The sequence below is a fragment of the Podarcis filfolensis genome, assembly GCF_964270895.1.
Source record: "Podarcis filfolensis genome assembly, chromosome: 9".
Taxonomy (NCBI): domain Eukaryota; kingdom Metazoa; phylum Chordata; class Lepidosauria; order Squamata; family Lacertidae; genus Podarcis; species Podarcis filfolensis.
In genome coordinates, this window is record NC_139610.1 from 33293793 (window position 1) to 33311299 (window position 17507).

The 17507-nt window shown below is 39.5% G+C and overlaps 1 protein-coding gene across 4 annotated transcripts in view; it reads left to right on the forward strand.

Moving 5' to 3' along the window:
- The window catches only part of SH3RF1 (SH3 domain containing ring finger 1), a 46708-nt gene that overhangs the window by 18781 nt on the left and 10420 nt on the right, over positions 1–17507 (forward strand). For all 4 annotated transcript variants that reach the window (XM_083631129.1, XM_083631127.1, XM_083631130.1 and 1 more), the window contains exons 3-9: positions 5898–6173; positions 7652–7747; positions 8860–9162; positions 9943–10053; positions 14449–14600; positions 16808–16978; positions 17139–17398. In XM_083631129.1, the coding sequence (XP_083487255.1) occupies positions 5898–6173; positions 7652–7747; positions 8860–9162; positions 9943–10053; positions 14449–14600; positions 16808–16978; positions 17139–17398 (1369 nt within the window). The remainder of the gene's footprint in view (positions 1–5897; positions 6174–7651; positions 7748–8859; positions 9163–9942; positions 10054–14448; positions 14601–16807; positions 16979–17138; positions 17399–17507) is intronic.

Here is a 17507-nt window from a genome sequence, read left to right on the forward strand (position 1 = left end):
AGTCTTTTTTGGCTACTCGATAAATTTGCCTGCTCTTCAGTGGAGAGTGGGGATGAGGTACCATATCTTGTTTCATTTTTTTAAAAAAATAATTTTTATTAAAGATTTTCATGGTTCACAAAAAATGTGCATTGTCTTTTTTCAGGTCGTATAGTCCTTTTTTACATTTGATGTGAAACATTATACAGAATAAGGTGGGGGCGGAAGAAGAGTGGGAGAGAGAAGGGGGAGAGGAGATTGGGGTGGTAATATTTAGTATGTTTGTGACAAGTTATGCCAGTGTCACTTGAGTAGGTTCTCTATTCATTTATTTTATATGTGTATGTACACACACACACATACATACATGTATGTATGTATGCATGCATATGCATATGCATACACACAAACATACATTTTAGTGAGAGAAGTTGGGGTGCTCAGGGCGTGGTTGGTTATCTTTAGTTGGCTGCAGTGAGGTTTGTTCGTGGGGGGAGGTTGTTGGGTAAGTTCAGCCCATATTGATTCAAATGCTGTTGGTAGGTTCTTGTTGGGCTGTGTATGTAATAAAGGGGAGCCATACTTGAGTGAAGGCATCTTCTTCTATTTGTCCCTGTTTCAGTTTCAGTCTATTGGTTAATTTTTGTAATAAGTCTGTTTTCCATATAGTTTGATACCATTGATCCGTGTTTACTTCTGACAGGTCTCTCCAGTGTCTGGCTATGATGTTTCTGGCTGCTGAGAGTAGGTGGGTTTTGAGCTCTTTATAGTGTGTGTGTGTGGGGGGGGGGGAATTATTATCTTGGAAGATGCTTAATAGGGCCAATGGATTTATTCTGCTACCATATTTACTCAAATCTAATGTGCCATCAAATTGAATGCGCACCTCAATATTTATTACGATGGATGATTTTTCAAAACTTTGAAACAAAAAAAAAGTATTTAATGCGCCATCAAATGTAGTGCACACCCTAATTTTCGTGATATAATTTGGCCAAAAAATGTGCATATTACATTTGAGTAAATACAATAGGTGGATACCATCCAGAGACATTGTTTGCTTTTAAAATATAAAAGATTCTAGGTTTCAGCAGATGAGCATTGTGTACTTTTCGTTGTTGGTTTTAAACCAGATATTTCCATCTGTTCTTTTTAGCAGGACAAACTAAGGATGCTTTCTAAGTTTTTGCTGATAAAAACGGTGAAAGTTGGGCCAGCGGATATAGTATGATATAGTATGAAACATAATATTTGTGTTTTTAAAAAAGCACAAGGGATAGATTTTTCCAAACTGTATTTTACCATACTGTATAAGGCTACATAGTACTTTTATTTTCAGTAGCTCTCAAAATAAGCGACATAGCAATTCATTATATTTTTCTTAAATATTTATTATATTTTTATTAGAGGTGGGTGCAACCCTCTGCTTCCATATAGAAAAAAAGGTTTGAAGGATTAGGAATTCCCATGCTGGTCTCCCAAACATTTTGAATCTATGTTTTGGATGTCTTCAGCTCGGCTAGGTAGAGAACTTACCATGCATTTACCACAGTGTTCCATTATGTAGTTGGTTGTGGTGGACATAAGCCCAAACTCCTTGTGCCAGCATGACATGATAACACATTGTCATAACAGATTTGTGTGTTTACCGCTGCATTGGTTAGCCACAGTTGTTAAAATATATTGTGTGTGATAATTTTACATTTTGGTAAATCTACTCATAACGAAAACACCTCTAACCTATGCTCTGCATAAGGCACAAGCATTATTTCTATTTTCTGCCGTGATTATTCATCCTTTTGTGCTCTATTTAATAATAGACAAGTTAATATTTTAGTTAAAAATAGTTGCTTTAAGAGGCCAACCAGGTGTTTTCAAGAATAATTTCACAACCAATCTTTAAAGAGAGCTTTATTTCAGGGACTGTGTTCCATGCAGCATGGAAATTCAAATAAAAGCAAATAATGAATGCAGCTTTCCAGCTGCAGTATGCATGTGGATTATTACATGTGCATATAAGGAAGGGGTAGTTCAAATTAGCACACTTTCTGGTTCTGTAAAAGTACTATAAAATGAAAGGACATTGTAATTGTATTTTATTCACTGTATTGGTGAAAACTAATTGGTAGCTGTTTTTCCTACACCTAATCCTACTGACCTTTTTAATATTTTGGAAGATCCACAGAGCTATAGGCCATAATCCCTAGCATGCATTAGAAGTAAGCCACATAGGTTGGGAAATGGAACTTTATTTTGGCCAAAAGAAAGTGGAGTGGAAGGGGTTTCTGTCTATTGAGTCATATTTTGGAGAGTTATGGCTGAGGGATATCCCATGTTGGGTTTTGGGCTCATCCTGCATTTCTGCCGTGTATACGATCTGTGGCCTTGTGCAAGTCTTCACCTAATACAGTCTAGTGTTAGGGCAACAGAGCCAGATTGTTTTCAGCATCTGATATTCAGAAGTATGCAGTCTCTGTCCATTTAGATCCTGGATCACATGGAGGGGCTTGGTTAAGTGGAGCAGTTAGGGGCAGCTTTGCATGGGTGGAATTGAAGAAATTTGTGATGAGAGGGGAGGACTTGCAGTACCCACACTTTGAAAGTACCAGCCCCCATTAAGTACCAGCACACGTCAAATAACTGAATTTCTAAATAATTTAAAATGCTTTATAGATTACACATCAAATATATGAAGCTGCCTTTATACTGGCTCAGACCATTGGTCCATCTAGCCAAGCACAATAAACGGGCCTTTTAATGAGCTCTCTGCTTTACCATGCAGAGTGGGGAGCCAAGATCTAAAAAGTGCAGAAAAAAGCATAGAAAAGGAGCATAAAAGATGTGGGGTGGGAAATTTATTAGAGTTTTGAGGTGCTGAATGACAAGCTGTAGAGTAATCACATTTTTACATAAAATACATAAACAGAAATACTATCTGCAATTGCTTCTCCTTGAAGCAATAAAATGAGATGTGGAATAACAACAGATAATTTCACTGAAAACCTGAAGTGTGGTGTTATGCACACATGCTATAGATATTAAAATTATTAGAGGCACTTTTGGTACAAGGGTGATGTGCACAGTAAGAGTTTAAAGAACATCAAAGGAAAGTGGAGAACATGCAGCTGCTATAAGCACTGAAGTACTGGTTTCCTTTTTTCCCCACCCCAGACCTCTTGGTCTTGGTGGAACTCTTAAGTGGTAGACTGATCTGGGGATAAATGGTTGGTGATAGTTTGTGGCTTTTTCAGCAAAAGAGCTGCCTTGGAATTTACTTCAAAAATAAAACTCATTCAAAGCAGTCGTGGCTAGTAGTCATTGTTTGTGCAGGGATAATATAGTTTGGATAATATTGTCATGTATTAAACTGCTTTTCCTTAGAAATAACTCATGGGGTAAAACTATAGCTACACATTGGTGCATCCCTCTCACTGCTCTACAATACCTTTAGCCATCCTTTCATGGCTAGTCAAATGAAACAGAGACAGAATGAAACGTAAACACTAACTCAGCAAATATTCAAGGACCTGTAAAGTAACCAAAAGCTGCTGAGCATGGGGAGGGGGGGAGGTGTCAAGGATTTAGGAAGCTGGTTCAAAAGGCCAAAGATCCCCAGCTGTGATCTTGCTCTCACCCAGAGAATCTGAGAACCATGTGAAGACAGTGTCCTGGTGGCCTCTGAATATATTGCACCCAAAAGAATAATCCAAGCCAATTGCTCTGGTTTTAGCTTACATGTACTGGAATGAAGAAGTATTTCCTTTATTTCACTTCTGTATAATTTAACCATTTCTTCTTGTTATTTGTGGCTGGGGTAGAGCTTAGTTCTACTGAAAATTACACTGTAGAATCAATTGTATTTAATGCATGTCACTATTAAAGATTACTGCATTCATACTAACTATACTTTAACTGGAATTGTAAAGGGGGGGAATACAGTAACCATCTATTCAAATGTTTGATTATAGTTGCTTTGCATGATTGATTTGTTCTAATACTATTACAGTCAGCCATTAATAAGGTAAATCAGTGTAGTGCAGTCACTGAATCAGGGTTTCAGCACTATCAGAACTGTAATCAAATTTGTATTTATGTTCTCATATTAAACATGATTTGTGAGACTTGTAACTTAGTAAGAGATTTTTCATCATTGACGGGCAGGGTGTGTATGGAGGAAGGACTCTTCCTGCAGATATTTTGTCACTAAAGGGTTGAGCTCAGTGTCAGAAGTGGGCCCGGAGACCTGGCATGAGGCTTGGTGCAATTCCTCCAACTGCACCTTTATCATCCAGACCTGTAACAATGGGTGTTTTTGTTTTCGTTTTACCACCTGCTGTTGATGGAACTGCATTCTTCCATACAAAAACAACAGCCCTGCACAAACAATGACTACTAGCCACGATGGCTACTTTCTACCTCCACTGTTGGAAGATGTATGCTTCTGCATGCTAGTTGCTGGGAATTTCAGGTGGGGAGGGTGCTGTTCAGCTCAGGTCCTGTTTTCTGACCTTCATAGGCATCTGGTTGGCCATTGTGAGAACAGGATGTTGCACTGCATGGGCCAGTGGCCTGATCCAGCATTTAAACATGCAATATGAAGTGATGCAGTTAGTATGAAAGTACTGCTTCAGTGAGAACTATGCAGGAGTTATCACAGGAAGAGCTGGAAGAATGGGATGAAATATCAAAGAGTGAGTGAGTGAGTGAGTGAGTGAGACTATACAATAGGTAATAATTCACACAGTCCTTTCAGTCTTTTCTTGCTGTTTTATCTCAACAATAACACTGGAATGTTGTACTGAAAAACAGTTTGCAAGCAATTCGTTTTTTGGAGATGTATTATTTGGAGAGAGAATTTAATTTTTTCTAGTCATGGAGCACAAAACAAGTTTGCAGTCCTTATTTTCCTAGAAAGAACTCTTTTATTGTAGACAAATTGTGGTTTGCAGAAAGCCACATGAATGAGAGATGGATAAAAGTCATGTCTGCAGAGAATGCAAAAAGAGTATTCCTGGAAATTTGAGATAGTCTTTAAATTTTGATTAGAGTAGTGTGATACAGGGGAAATTGTGGTTTGCAGAAAATTAGCATTGTCTCCCAGTTCCCACATTACAAGTGCTCAGTTTCCCAGACTCTCTGTAGAAGGGGAATATCATCATTGTGAAGAGACAGGAATCATACAAGGGCATAGAGGGAATTTTACTGGCAAATTTAAAAAATGGCTTCATCCTTATTTGTATTATACTGACATGACTTTCACAGGACATCATGAATTCTAGATAGAGATTTTCAGAGTTCGCTGTAAAATGCATATATTTTTAATCAGGAAAAAGTAGGAATATTCCATGGCTATGATCCCGAGTTTCTCCCCAATGGCAGGAGTGCCCACTGAACAGAGGTCTACTCTTGTGACACTCTCTGCAGTGAAAAGGGGCTGGGAAAGGCAACTGTGGGTGATTTTCCACTGCAGCCGCTTATGATGCCAAAAATATTTTTAAAGGGCTTGGGGACTCTCTGAAGCAGCATGAAAGGTGGCTCAAGAAGAAGGAAGAATTGACAAAACACAGACTTGCCACTTTTTTCTGGTGTGATCGTTGCCTGGATCATGGTCTCATTTATGAATGGCAGCAACTCTTTTTTTTGAAGAACATAGTTAGCATCCTGGGCAATTTCATTTATTATCCTTCCTTATACTATCATTTTTCAAAATCATTTTTACATTTCTAGTTCAACAACACATACACAGCCTTAGTTTAAAACTTAAAAACTTTTCAGATGTCTGATATGCGAATGAAAGTCATATGAAAAGTCAGTGACAGTTTGGCTGGATGGCTTATTTTCTAGTGTAATTGCTTGTTTTGTGTGTACACTTCTTTTACATGCTGTGACAATGAAATGTGGTTTCCCCCCTTCTGTAGGGTGTACCTCAGTTACCTTGTGCCAAAGCATTATATAACTATGAGGGGAAAGAGCCTGGAGATCTTAAATTCAGCAAAGGAGACATTATCATATTACGTCGGCAAGTTGATGAAAATTGGTATCATGGAGAAGTTAATGGTGTCCATGGATTTTTCCCGACCAATTTTGTCCAGATTATTAAACCTTTACCTCAACCTCCACCTCAGTGCAAAGCACTTTATGACTTTGAAGTTAAAGACAAGGAAGCAGACAAGGATTGTTTACCCTTCTCAAAGGTAAAACACAATTCTTATATTACTGAGTGTTGTAAGAACACTGAAACATTTATTAATGTCCATATAGAAAGTTAGGTGGAATCTACACACACATAAAAAATGCTGTGAAAATGCTTTTTAAAAAAATGTTTTGAAAAATACATTGAATTTTGCATACCTCACTGTTGCCACCTAGTGTCACGTTTGTATATTGCACTTTACAACACATTTAAAATGTTTTATTTGCAGCTGTGTAGCTGAGTCCTTGGAGGGATGCGGGTGGCGCTGTGGGTAAAACCTCAGCGCCTAGGGCTTGCCGATCGCATGGTCGGCGGTTCGAATCCCTGCAGCGGGGTGAGCTCCCGTCGTTCGGTCCCAGCTCCTGCCCACCTAGCAGTTCGAAAGCACCCTTAAGTGCAAGTAGATAAATAGGTACCGCTTTATAGCGGGAAGGTAAACAGCGTTTCCATGTGTTGCGCTGGTGCTGGCTCGCCAGAGCAGCTTCATCACGCGGGCCACGTGACCTGGAAGTGTCTCCGGACAGCACTGGCCCCCGGCCTCTTAAGTGAGATGGGCGCACAACCCTAGAGTCGGACACGACTGGCCCTTACGGGCAGGGGTACCTTTACCTTTACTTAGCTGAGTCCTTAGTGGCAGACATATATGAGCACCCAGAGTTTATACTTACTGTTTTTCTAATTCCTTTCCTACCTACAGATATTTACTCATTCCCTTATTATTGGAAGCTTTTTTGTTTTTGTTTGGGTTTTTAAATTTTGAGAATTAATACCTTAATTTCCTCTAAGGACAATGTTTTAACTTTTATTTTAACTATAATTCAGGGTGGAATTAGTTAGATTTCCCCTGCCACCAGCTCTTTCTTTCAAAGAATTCAGGGTTGTATATATGGTTTCACTCCCTCCCCACCACCATTTTTCTCTCAAAACAACACTGTGAGGTAGCATGCTAAGAGATAGTGTCAGGCTCAATGTCACCTAGTAAGCCCCATGGTATACTAAGGATTTGAACTTATCTTCCCTGTTCAAATCTTAACACATTGTATGTTATACTAAATTGGCTCTCTTTAAGACTGTTTAGAACCGGATGAAGTTAATTTCCGTTTTTCTGTTCCTCAGTCTGCCCCCCCCCAAGCTAAGTATATTAAATTATTAAATGTATTTTAATTTATATATAAATGGAAGAGCTTGGCTTTAACTTTTATAGAACTCCAATGGGTTGCCCTGGGAAGGAGTCATGAGAATAATGGTGTTGTTGGTTGCTTCTATTTTAATTAATTCTCAAACTTAGGTCCTCAGCTGTAGCTGGACTACAACTCCCACCCTCCCTTGCTAGTAGGACCAGTGGTCAGGGATGATGATGGTTGCATTCCAACAACAGCTGGGGACCCAAGTTTGAGAAATAGTGCTATTCTTGATCAGGAAATGCATGTGTTCTTAAAAGAAATTAGTTGCTTAATTGCGTATTTCTTTTTAATGTAGGATGACATTCTGACTGTGATTCGCCGAGTAGATGAAAACTGGGCTGAAGGAATGTTGGCTGACAAAATAGGAATATTTCCTATTTCATATGTTGAGGTGAGAGAACCATAAAAATATTTTAATATACAATATAATAATGGTAGAAAATGCAATATATACTTGCAATAAACTTGTGACTTTCTAGATAATCTTGGTGGCCAGCCTCACTATTTTCTGTGCTTTGAAATGTAGGGACAAATTAAGAGTTCCGATAAATTCAGTTATGTAACAGATACACCCTTTTATTGTGAGCTGAACTTGTCACAGAATCCATGGGTGCAATTGCAGGGCAAACAAATTGGTATTTATTCATTGTGTATGTTGAAATCTATTCATTCAGAACTGGTAGTGTGGAAATATTGTGGGATAGGGAGCAAAGGTGTCCTTTAAAAAAGTTATTGAGTTTGTGTTTATTCTCTCATCACTTATGTAAAACATCACTTTTACATTTATGGCATACTAGTGTTGGAATTTTAAGAAACAAAATTCAGGAAACAGAAACTGAATTGAGGAATTCCAAGAAACCAAAAAATCAGTTCAGTTTAAAATTGGAGGTTAAAATTGCTGTAGGTCTGTCACTGCCAGCTTGATTTAAAATGGCATCCAAGCATATTTACAGATGGATGAAAATCTGCACCTCAGTCTCAGGTACCATCTTGGTTATGATATCTTAAGAGGTGTCCAAATACATAGCAAACGAACAACTTTCCAAAATATTTTATTTATTTATTCACGAGATAACCACGAGATGGTGTGTGAGAGTCTCCTTGATCACTTTTCTGAAACACTTGCATCCCTGCTGTAAATCTCTTAGCAGGCTTACGATCAAAGTACTGACAATTATGAATAAATGATACATTTTAAGGGATCACTATGACAATATATACATAGAGATGGAGAATCAGCAGATAGCTCAACCCAAAATTTCCAAATAGGAAACTTTCAAAAATTTGTTTTTGAAATGACAGCCAAATGTATAGTCTTTCTTCCTCTCTGCCCCCCTTCCATATTGTCAGTTGCTGAGGTGCCCCAACAAACAGCTTCATGTTTTCCTTTCTTGAAAAAAAATGTCTTTTAAAAAGCCATTTTCCATTTGAAACACCAGCTTCCTTCATGTGCAAGCACAACTGATTATTCATTTTTAAATTCTGCGTGTCATTGTTTTGCAGTTTAACACAACAGCAAAGCAGCTGATAGAACTGGACAAGCCCTCAGGTTCAGCAGGAGACTCTGGAGAAGGCACGTCTGGTGCATCCCACAGCAATTCAATTCAAAAGCACACGGATACCAAGAAGAACACCAAAAAACGCCACTCCTTTACCTCTCTTACCATGTCCAACAAGGCTTCGCAGGCTTCTCAGAATCGTCATTCAATGGAAATCAGTCCTCCTGTCCTCATCAGCTCTAGCAACCCTACTGCTGCAGCCCGCATCAGTGAACTTACAGGCCTTTCCTGCAGTGCACCTTCTCAGGTAATTTTCTAGCAGTAGAATACAAAGCATATCATAGCTTTTTTTAGATGAACAATTTAAAAGGTTGTCAAAATAAGCGGAAGATAATTGTGACTGACTTTCTGAGTTTGTGCAAGCAGTCATTAATTATACATAAAGGGACAATTTTCATGCACTCCCAAAATATTATAAGCTGAAGAGAGCTGTTACTGCTCTTTAAGTAACTGAAAGGTTTATTTCAATATGAATAGCTTTTTGTTTAAAAACATGCATGGAACAAATTATTTTTTAAATATTTTGCATGAACTACTAAAGTATATGACATTTTGATTTCTGGCTGAAGATGGTCATGGGGAATACTAATGTATTTTGGGGTGGGTAAATATGAACTTAAGGGAGGGTGTGGTTTTACCTTGACTGGAGAGGGGTTGTGGGGGAGTGGTGTCATTACCGTGGGATATTCTGAATTACAAAGGGAATGTTGCTGGACTGCTGAAGGTAGCCATCATTTGAAGTGGGAAAAGTTCCATTCCAAATATTAATCCAGTCTTCGGGGTGATGTTCACCTCACATCCTGAAAGTAATGAAAACACTTGGACTGAATACATTGGCCCACCACTTTCACTATTACAAATACTTGTAGTTCATTTTATTTTATTTTGTTTGAAGGTTTGTGGTCCAAAACCAGACTTAACACTGTTTAGGAAAACCCCACTGGTTCATATGCTCCATTCATAACAGTAGTTATTTTATCTGCTGAAAGGCCCATAATGAGTTTAACTTTTTTTAACGTTTTGATAGGTTCATATTAGTACTACGGGGCTAATTGTGACCCCACCACCCAGTAGCCCAGTGACAACAGGGCCTTCATTTACCTTTCCACCTGAAGCAACCTACCAAGCTGCTCTTGGTGTAAGTACTGTTTGACATTATGTTGTAGTTTTTACATAAATCTAGAAGCTACAGTTTTTGCAAGCTGCTTTGAGGTGTATTATGGGGGAACATTTGATTTCTATATAATGAATTTTGCCCCTTTGGAAAATAATACATGCTCTGATGGCAGGACTGAAAGACTTTTGTGGCTTCCAAAATATTTCAAACCCAGAATCTATTATGAAGTGCTATGTTGAATTATTCCCTTTAATAGCGAAACGCAGTTACCAAGAAGTGAAATGAGGCCATCCAAAAATCAGATCATGGCTTCTGCATGCTTGAGAGACACCCTAGGTATGCAGAAATATGCAAGTTCATGAATTAAAACAAAACTGCCTGGTAGGTACCTCTGCCTTTACAGAATATTGAAGACAGTTGACTATATAGAGACAGGATGTAGTCTTAAGCAGTGATTCTGAACCAGTGGGCCATGGATCCCTTGAAGGCTGTGGAGTAACCTTAAGGGGTCTTTGAAGCTATTGTCAGCAGCAGTGGCACAGTACAGCAAATCCCTTAGGTGGTGGGCTGGAGTTTGGAGCTGGGACAGAAGGGCTGGGATGCCAATAAGGCAGAGCACTCAGATAACTAGTTGTTGTCCTTCATCTGATGTGCTCCGAGTGTTGTCACTCATCAGCACCTCCTTGTTCACCCTTTCTTCATTCAGGGAGCACAACCTGTCCTTGCACAGGGTGCAGCCCACCTTCAGAAAGACAACCCATCCAGGATAAGAGGAACTCCATTCTTTCTTCCCATTGGATTTTCCCAACTGCTTTCATTCCTCTTCAGCACTGATACCTTGGACAAGTCAATGCATAGCATAGGTGGCTGGCAGAGTAAGCAAAAAAACAGCTGCGTGCTGTGGTGTGTCAGGAGAAGAGGCAGAAGAAGGAGCTGCTGTTGCTGCTTGCAGTCATTTGGAGGAGTCTTTTATCCCTCCAGTGCTACATCCCTTTTTATTTCTGCAGAGCACCTGGCCTTCCTTGCGTGAGCCCGTTTTAATTTGACAGCCTGAAAAGGAGAGAGGGGGCACAATTTGCCTGTGAAAGAGTGCTTTTGAGTGGATGGAATATTGGCTTTATCCCATTTTTTTTAATTCATTCAAGAAGGAAAAAAGAAGGGGGCAGTGAGCCTGCTCATTAATTCCTTCTTAATTTCCAACCTTCATTTCTACTTAGAAATGAGAAGACATGGAGAAACTGTACGTAGTCTTTTCTCACTCCTAGATCTATATTGTAGCTGGATTCCAGCCTGTAATTTCTTACAGTTGTGAGAAGTACATTCTCCCTCTGTCTGTCTCTTCGCCTCCCACCCTTTCTCTAAGAAAAGTTATTTGTTAAACAATCAGTACAGAATCAGGTTGAGCTGAATGGAGGTTGGTAAGTATTTTGGTGCATTGCCTGTAAAGTTTATGTTGCAGAATAATGAAAGTTCATTGGTGTACCATAATAGGTTAACTCTGTTGTTGTTATTGGCACTGAATGAAATCCAGGCAATATGAATGTTCAGTTCTCTGTGATAGCAGGGAATCTGCACATGGTAGGGATGAGTGCATAAGTGAAACTGGTATTTTTTTAATTTTTTAAAGAAAATTTTATACAAACTGTTGGATATATACTTGATTATAGAATTGTTAGGAGGTGGCTTGGGTTTTTGAAACATAGTTTGCCACACAGCTTTAGTTGCTGCTACTCAAAAACAATTTGAGGTTTTACAGGTTCATAGGACTAGTTTCACAATTTTAAAGTAGCACGTTTCCTAGAATGTGTTGCAATGCGTATTTTCTGAAATGTTAGGTTGCTTCTTGTAGGATGGATATTAGTCACATTTTGTATTCACATTTTGAAAATGACCTGAATTGTCTTATGAAGAAAATCATTCTTGTGAAGAATATGTAGGGAAGCCGCACAGAAAGTCCTTGGGCTGTTAAGTGGAGTAGAAACCTGTAAAAAGTAGTAAAACCTATTATTATATATACACTGCCATGTATTTGCTGCTGAGTGATGTATGTGAGCTTCTATTTTCTGACACTTTCCAATACGTAATATGCAAAGTGTATGTTTGGGTGTAGTGAGTGGTTAATTGTTTCTGAGCTGTTTCAATTTGCATTGACAGAATAAATAATCCCATTTAGTCAAGTTATTGAACTTTGTTAGCTTGATTTAATGCTTGCTAATCTGATAAGAGCTAGAAAGTGTTTACAGCTCTTAATCAAGGGCAAAGTACTTCCCAGGGTACAGTATTTATCTATGTGTATGAACAAACCAACCAGTCATGTCACCTGATTAGAAATACGTAATATGGATTCAGGTGTCAGGGAACTATATAATGGTTATTTTCTATATTGAGTAGTATAGCTTTCAACTCTGTAAATAAGACCATTGATCCCACTCCTCTATTTCTTACTTCCTGGTTCCTAAGTGCTTTAGAAGGATAGTAACTGCTAGGTTTAATCATATACTCTGAGACCAGAAACAAGCACATTCCCATTTGATAGTTATGAAGCACCTTGCAGTTTGCCCAAGTATGCTAAAATGCTAATGCTAACCCCTGGCTATGGTACAGCACAGGATATGAGATATATCAGCATACAAATATCTGAGGGTATTTGAACCAGGGCCCCAGTGACTGTGTGTGACTTCATTTGCATGTTGCCACTACTACTCTGATCAGCCTCTTTTCATTAAACAACTCTTTAAAACAGGGGTCAGCAAACTTTTTCAGCAGGGGGCCGGTCCACTGTCCCTCAGACCTTGTGGGGGGCTGGATTATATTTTTTGGGGGGGGGGGGATGAACAAATTCCTATGCCCCACAAATAACCCAGAGATGCATTTTAAATAAAAGCATACATTCTACTCATATAAAAACACACTGATTCCCGGACCGTCCGCAGGCCGGATTTAGAAGGTGATTGGGCCGGATCCGGCCCCCGGGCCTTAGTTTGCCTACCCATGCTTTAAAAGGAAAGAGGAAGTAAATCAGGTAGAATTGGGACCACCTGCCTCCTGAGAACTTTTATTTCTGCTTTGCATATGTGGATCTCCCTTCTTTGTTGTGGTTGCATCTTTACTCCATTTGGAGGGGGATTGGAACAAGCAACCTCATGAATGTATTTGTTCCTGCTGTAACAGATGCCTAATGGATCTCTGTGGCTGCTGCCTAGTTATCATGTTGTGGGTATGGCAATGTGATGAAACTGTCTGCAGGTCAGCCTGTATGGGTTGGCTGCCTTTGTGTCAATGTAGTGTGTGGAAGTTGTTGCTGTATAGTTACTGATTGGTAGGCTGTAGCAGAGTTTTCACGGATGCTGTGGGCATGCCCATAATTTTTAAATAGTAATTGAATTTTCTGGTTGTGTGCTTTTCCCCTGTCCTGGTTTGAACACTCATAATCTGTAGTGGCTGGGTATCTCTGGTTCTGACATAATGTGAAGTATCAGCAACAACATAGAGAATAGTCTGAAGTTTTACAAATGAAAAGAGTAACTAAGGGATCCAAGAATAGAGCCCCATTAGAAACTGCCAGTTAAAAGAGCTCTTTCGATTGCTTATCTCATAATTTTCAATCCTAAATTTTGAATAATGGCACTTAAAATAAAACAGTAAGAGGTACCTTTTGTACCCCAGCTGTCAAAGGGAATTTTGCTGTCAAAGGGAACATCTGTTTTATTTTATTACTTTATTTAACTATTTATCTATTTATTTATACCGTGCCTTTTCTCCCTAAGAGGGACTCAAGGTAGCTCACATAAAAATAAGAACAGCTAAAAACATAGAGAAAAACAAAGTAATGTTTGGGTGGCTTGTTGTTGAAATTTGTTGCTTACTGCATTACAGCTTCTGGTTTCAAAGCAGCCATGGATTGCAGTCCTTTACAGACCACTGAATATTGGAAATATGTTTGAAAAACTTTGGGATTTATGCCACAAATTTGCATTGAAATGTGTGGATAAATGATATTATATGCCTGAAATAAATGTTATAAAGAGACTTAAGTAGTTATTTCTCTATTTTTTTCCTTTCCTTTTGCCTATACAATTATGTTTTGTATTTTCTTATAAATGAGTATTAGTTTTAGAGTTTAATATGGTTTTAAAAATTCAATAAAATTGTCATTAAAAAAGAAATGTGTATTTAGACGCAATGCTTTGAGCTTGTTTCTTTGTTGCTTAAAATTTTGTTTTTTAAAAAAGAAATACAAGGAATTGTCCCGTTACATTGAATCAGAAAATGGAGAAATTGGTGTACAGTGGAACGTCTACTCACGACCACTGGATCCAAGTCAATTTGGGAGTGTGTAACTGTGTGTATCAATACCATTTTCAGCTGAATATTGGTGCCAAAATGACATTAAATTTCTGAATATTTTATTTCTAGACACTGAATCCCCCTCTACCACCACCACCTCTCTTATCTGCTACAATAATTGCTCCAACCTCTGCTGGGCTGCCTTCAGGAGCAGCTCAAAAATCTGTAGCGGGATCAACTGAGCAAATAGCACATTTGCGCCCACAGACAAGACCAAGTGTGTAAGTGAAATAAAAGCTTGTTGAGTATAACCTTGAAATGGTATCAAAGAGCAGAATTGCCAAAGGAAAAAAAATCAAGTATTTCTGGATAGACAAGGAATGTTTGACTTGTCATCTGGGGTGAAAAGTGCCTGGTGCATGTGAAAGGGATGGCCAAGGTTCTCATTGCACCAAGATCTAGATTGGCTACCATGACCAGCCAGGACTGGTCATGAACAACAATAGCAGATTATATGAGGTACAGAAAATCCCTGGAATGGTTTTGCCTGACACAGCAGGCTCGTTCACACATAATGCTAAACCATAATCTATTAAACCATGGTGTAGCAATATGTGTGAGTCCAAAAGCTTTACTATGCTTGTAAAGGTTTGTAGATGGTGTATAAAACTTAGATAATGTTAACTATAACAGTGTTATGTGTGAACCCAGACCTCCTCTATAACTATTGTTAAAGATGTGCGTCACTGCCCAAAAGCTACAGTGCTATGAGTGATGAATGTCAAAAAATTTTTTTTAAAATCATACTGCTCTTGCTGGTACTTTTAACTGTTCTGAGATGTAATAAATCAAGGTTTAAGTTATTGTCTGCCAGATGCCTCAGCATTGATTATTATTTATTAACTATGCTTAATATTACCGTATTTTTCGCTCGATAACACGCACCTGACCATAACACGCACATAGTTTTTAGAGGAGGAAAACAAGGGAAAAAATTCTGAATGAAACAGTGGATGTATCATTTTTGTGCTTCATGCTGTGGCCACAGACATGTGATTTGACGGTGAGTTTGGGGTAGCCCAATGCAAAAATCCTGAGAATCCATGTGGATCTGTGCTTTGTAACCACGTTTTTGCACCATTGCAGCCCCAGGCAACAGTAGGAGCATGATTTTTTTGGTGCAGGCTGTAGCCATGGACATGCTATGTGATCTGACGGTGAATTTGGGGTGACCCAATGCAAAGATCCTGAGGATCCATGTGGATCCGTGCTTTGTAACCACGTTTTTGCACCATTGCAGCCCTGTTTTTGCATCAGATCATTGCTCTGTGATCTGATGGTGAATTTGGGATGACCCAGTGCAAAGATCCTGAGGATCCATGTGGATCCGTGCTTTGTAACCACCTTTTAAGTGGGGAGGGAAGGAAAAACATAGAAGGGACAAGGAGCACGAGAGGGGTGTGCGGAGAAGCAGCTGGCTAAGAATGCAGGAGAGGAGTTTAACGGGAGGGAGGAAAGGAAGGCAAAAGTCCCACCCACCCACCCAAGCTAGCCCCCTCTCTCTCTTCTCTCTCTCTCTCTCTCTCTCTCTCTCTCTCTCTCTCTCTCCCTCTCTCTCCCCGACCTGCATGTTTTCCGGCTGCCTGGAATGCTTCCCTGGACGCAGCAGCAGCAGCTGCACGGAGAGGAATTAGAAGGAAGGACGCTATCCTTTCCTTTCCCCTCTGCTTGCCAGGAGGGAAGGGGAGGGGATTTCCTGCTCTTTGTTCCGTTTGAGCAAACAGCAACCGAAACAGAACAGGGTGGGCAGTAAGACCCTGAGTCAGAATGCAGGAAAGCAGCAGCTTCCTCTTTTCAGGTTTCCCTCCTCCCGTGACAGCGCGATAGTCGGCTCCAGGGACCACACATTCGCTCAGTAACACGCACAGACATTTCCCCTTACATTTTAGGAGAAAAAATCTGCGTGTTATAGAGGGGAAAATATGGTAATTATGGTTAATGTTAACTGTGGTTTAACACTATGTGTGAACCAGGCCTCTGCACTGGCAAAAGTCCTGGGACATAGTTAATGATTCTTGACCAAATCAGGTCTCCTGGGTAGGAGCTTAGTTACAACTTGGACCAGCCAATGGACAAGTAGGCTTCTATATTGACCCTCAAGGGATATATGCAAATGACGGAAGACAGATGAAATCAAGAATGGTTCTTTCAACTATTGACATGTTACTCTTTAACTGTCACCAACATTTGGACATTTGATAAGGAGTTAGGGAAAGAATTCTTTGGATAACTCTTTGTATGTGCAGCTATTTCTCTGATTGAAATTTGTGTGACTACCTAAGGAGCTACTTCCCATTTTTAATGAACCCTAATGGCTCAATTTTCAAGCAGCAGTCACTCTGCAAGGGAAGCCATGACTTCCTTAGGAACAGGTTTTTTTTTTGTCTAGTTTTTCCTGCAGACCATTATAAACAGTTTTGTTTTCTAGGTATATCGCTATTTATCCATATACTCCTAGAAAAGATGATGAACTGGAATTGAGGAAAGGAGAGATGTTCTTGGTGTTTGAACGTTGTCAGGATGGCTGGTTCAAAGGAACATCCATGCATACAAGCAAAATTGGTGTGTTCCCTGGCAATTACGTGGCACCAGTCACAAGGTGAGGCTTTCAGTTGAAGTATTTTTTACAAAGAAAAGGGGAAGCAACTCCATTTGGATATCCAGATTTTCTGTGGTGGTGGTGGCTTGTTGGGATTGGGAGAATAGGCCTTATTTGGTTTAATAAGGTGTGCATAAACTATTTGCATTACTTTTAACAGGGCAGTGACAAGTGCCTCCCAAGCAAAAGTCCCTGTATCTACTGCTGGTCAGACAGGGAGGGTGGTGACTATGGTCAATACTTCCACTGCTGGAGGAACATTGCAAAAACTTCAGGGAAATGGTGTGACAATGAACGCCAGTGCAGTACCAACAGCTGTGGTCTCTGCTGCACATATACAAACCAGTCCACAGACCAAGGTTCTTATGCACATGACTGGCCAAATGACAGTCAACCAGGCTCGCAATGCAGTTAGAACAGGTAAAACATTGCTTTATTCCTTGGCTTAGGTAATAATATGATCAGGATGAACGTCTCTGAGACCCCGTGTATCTTGTCATGGGTGGAATGTAGTACATGATGGCTATGG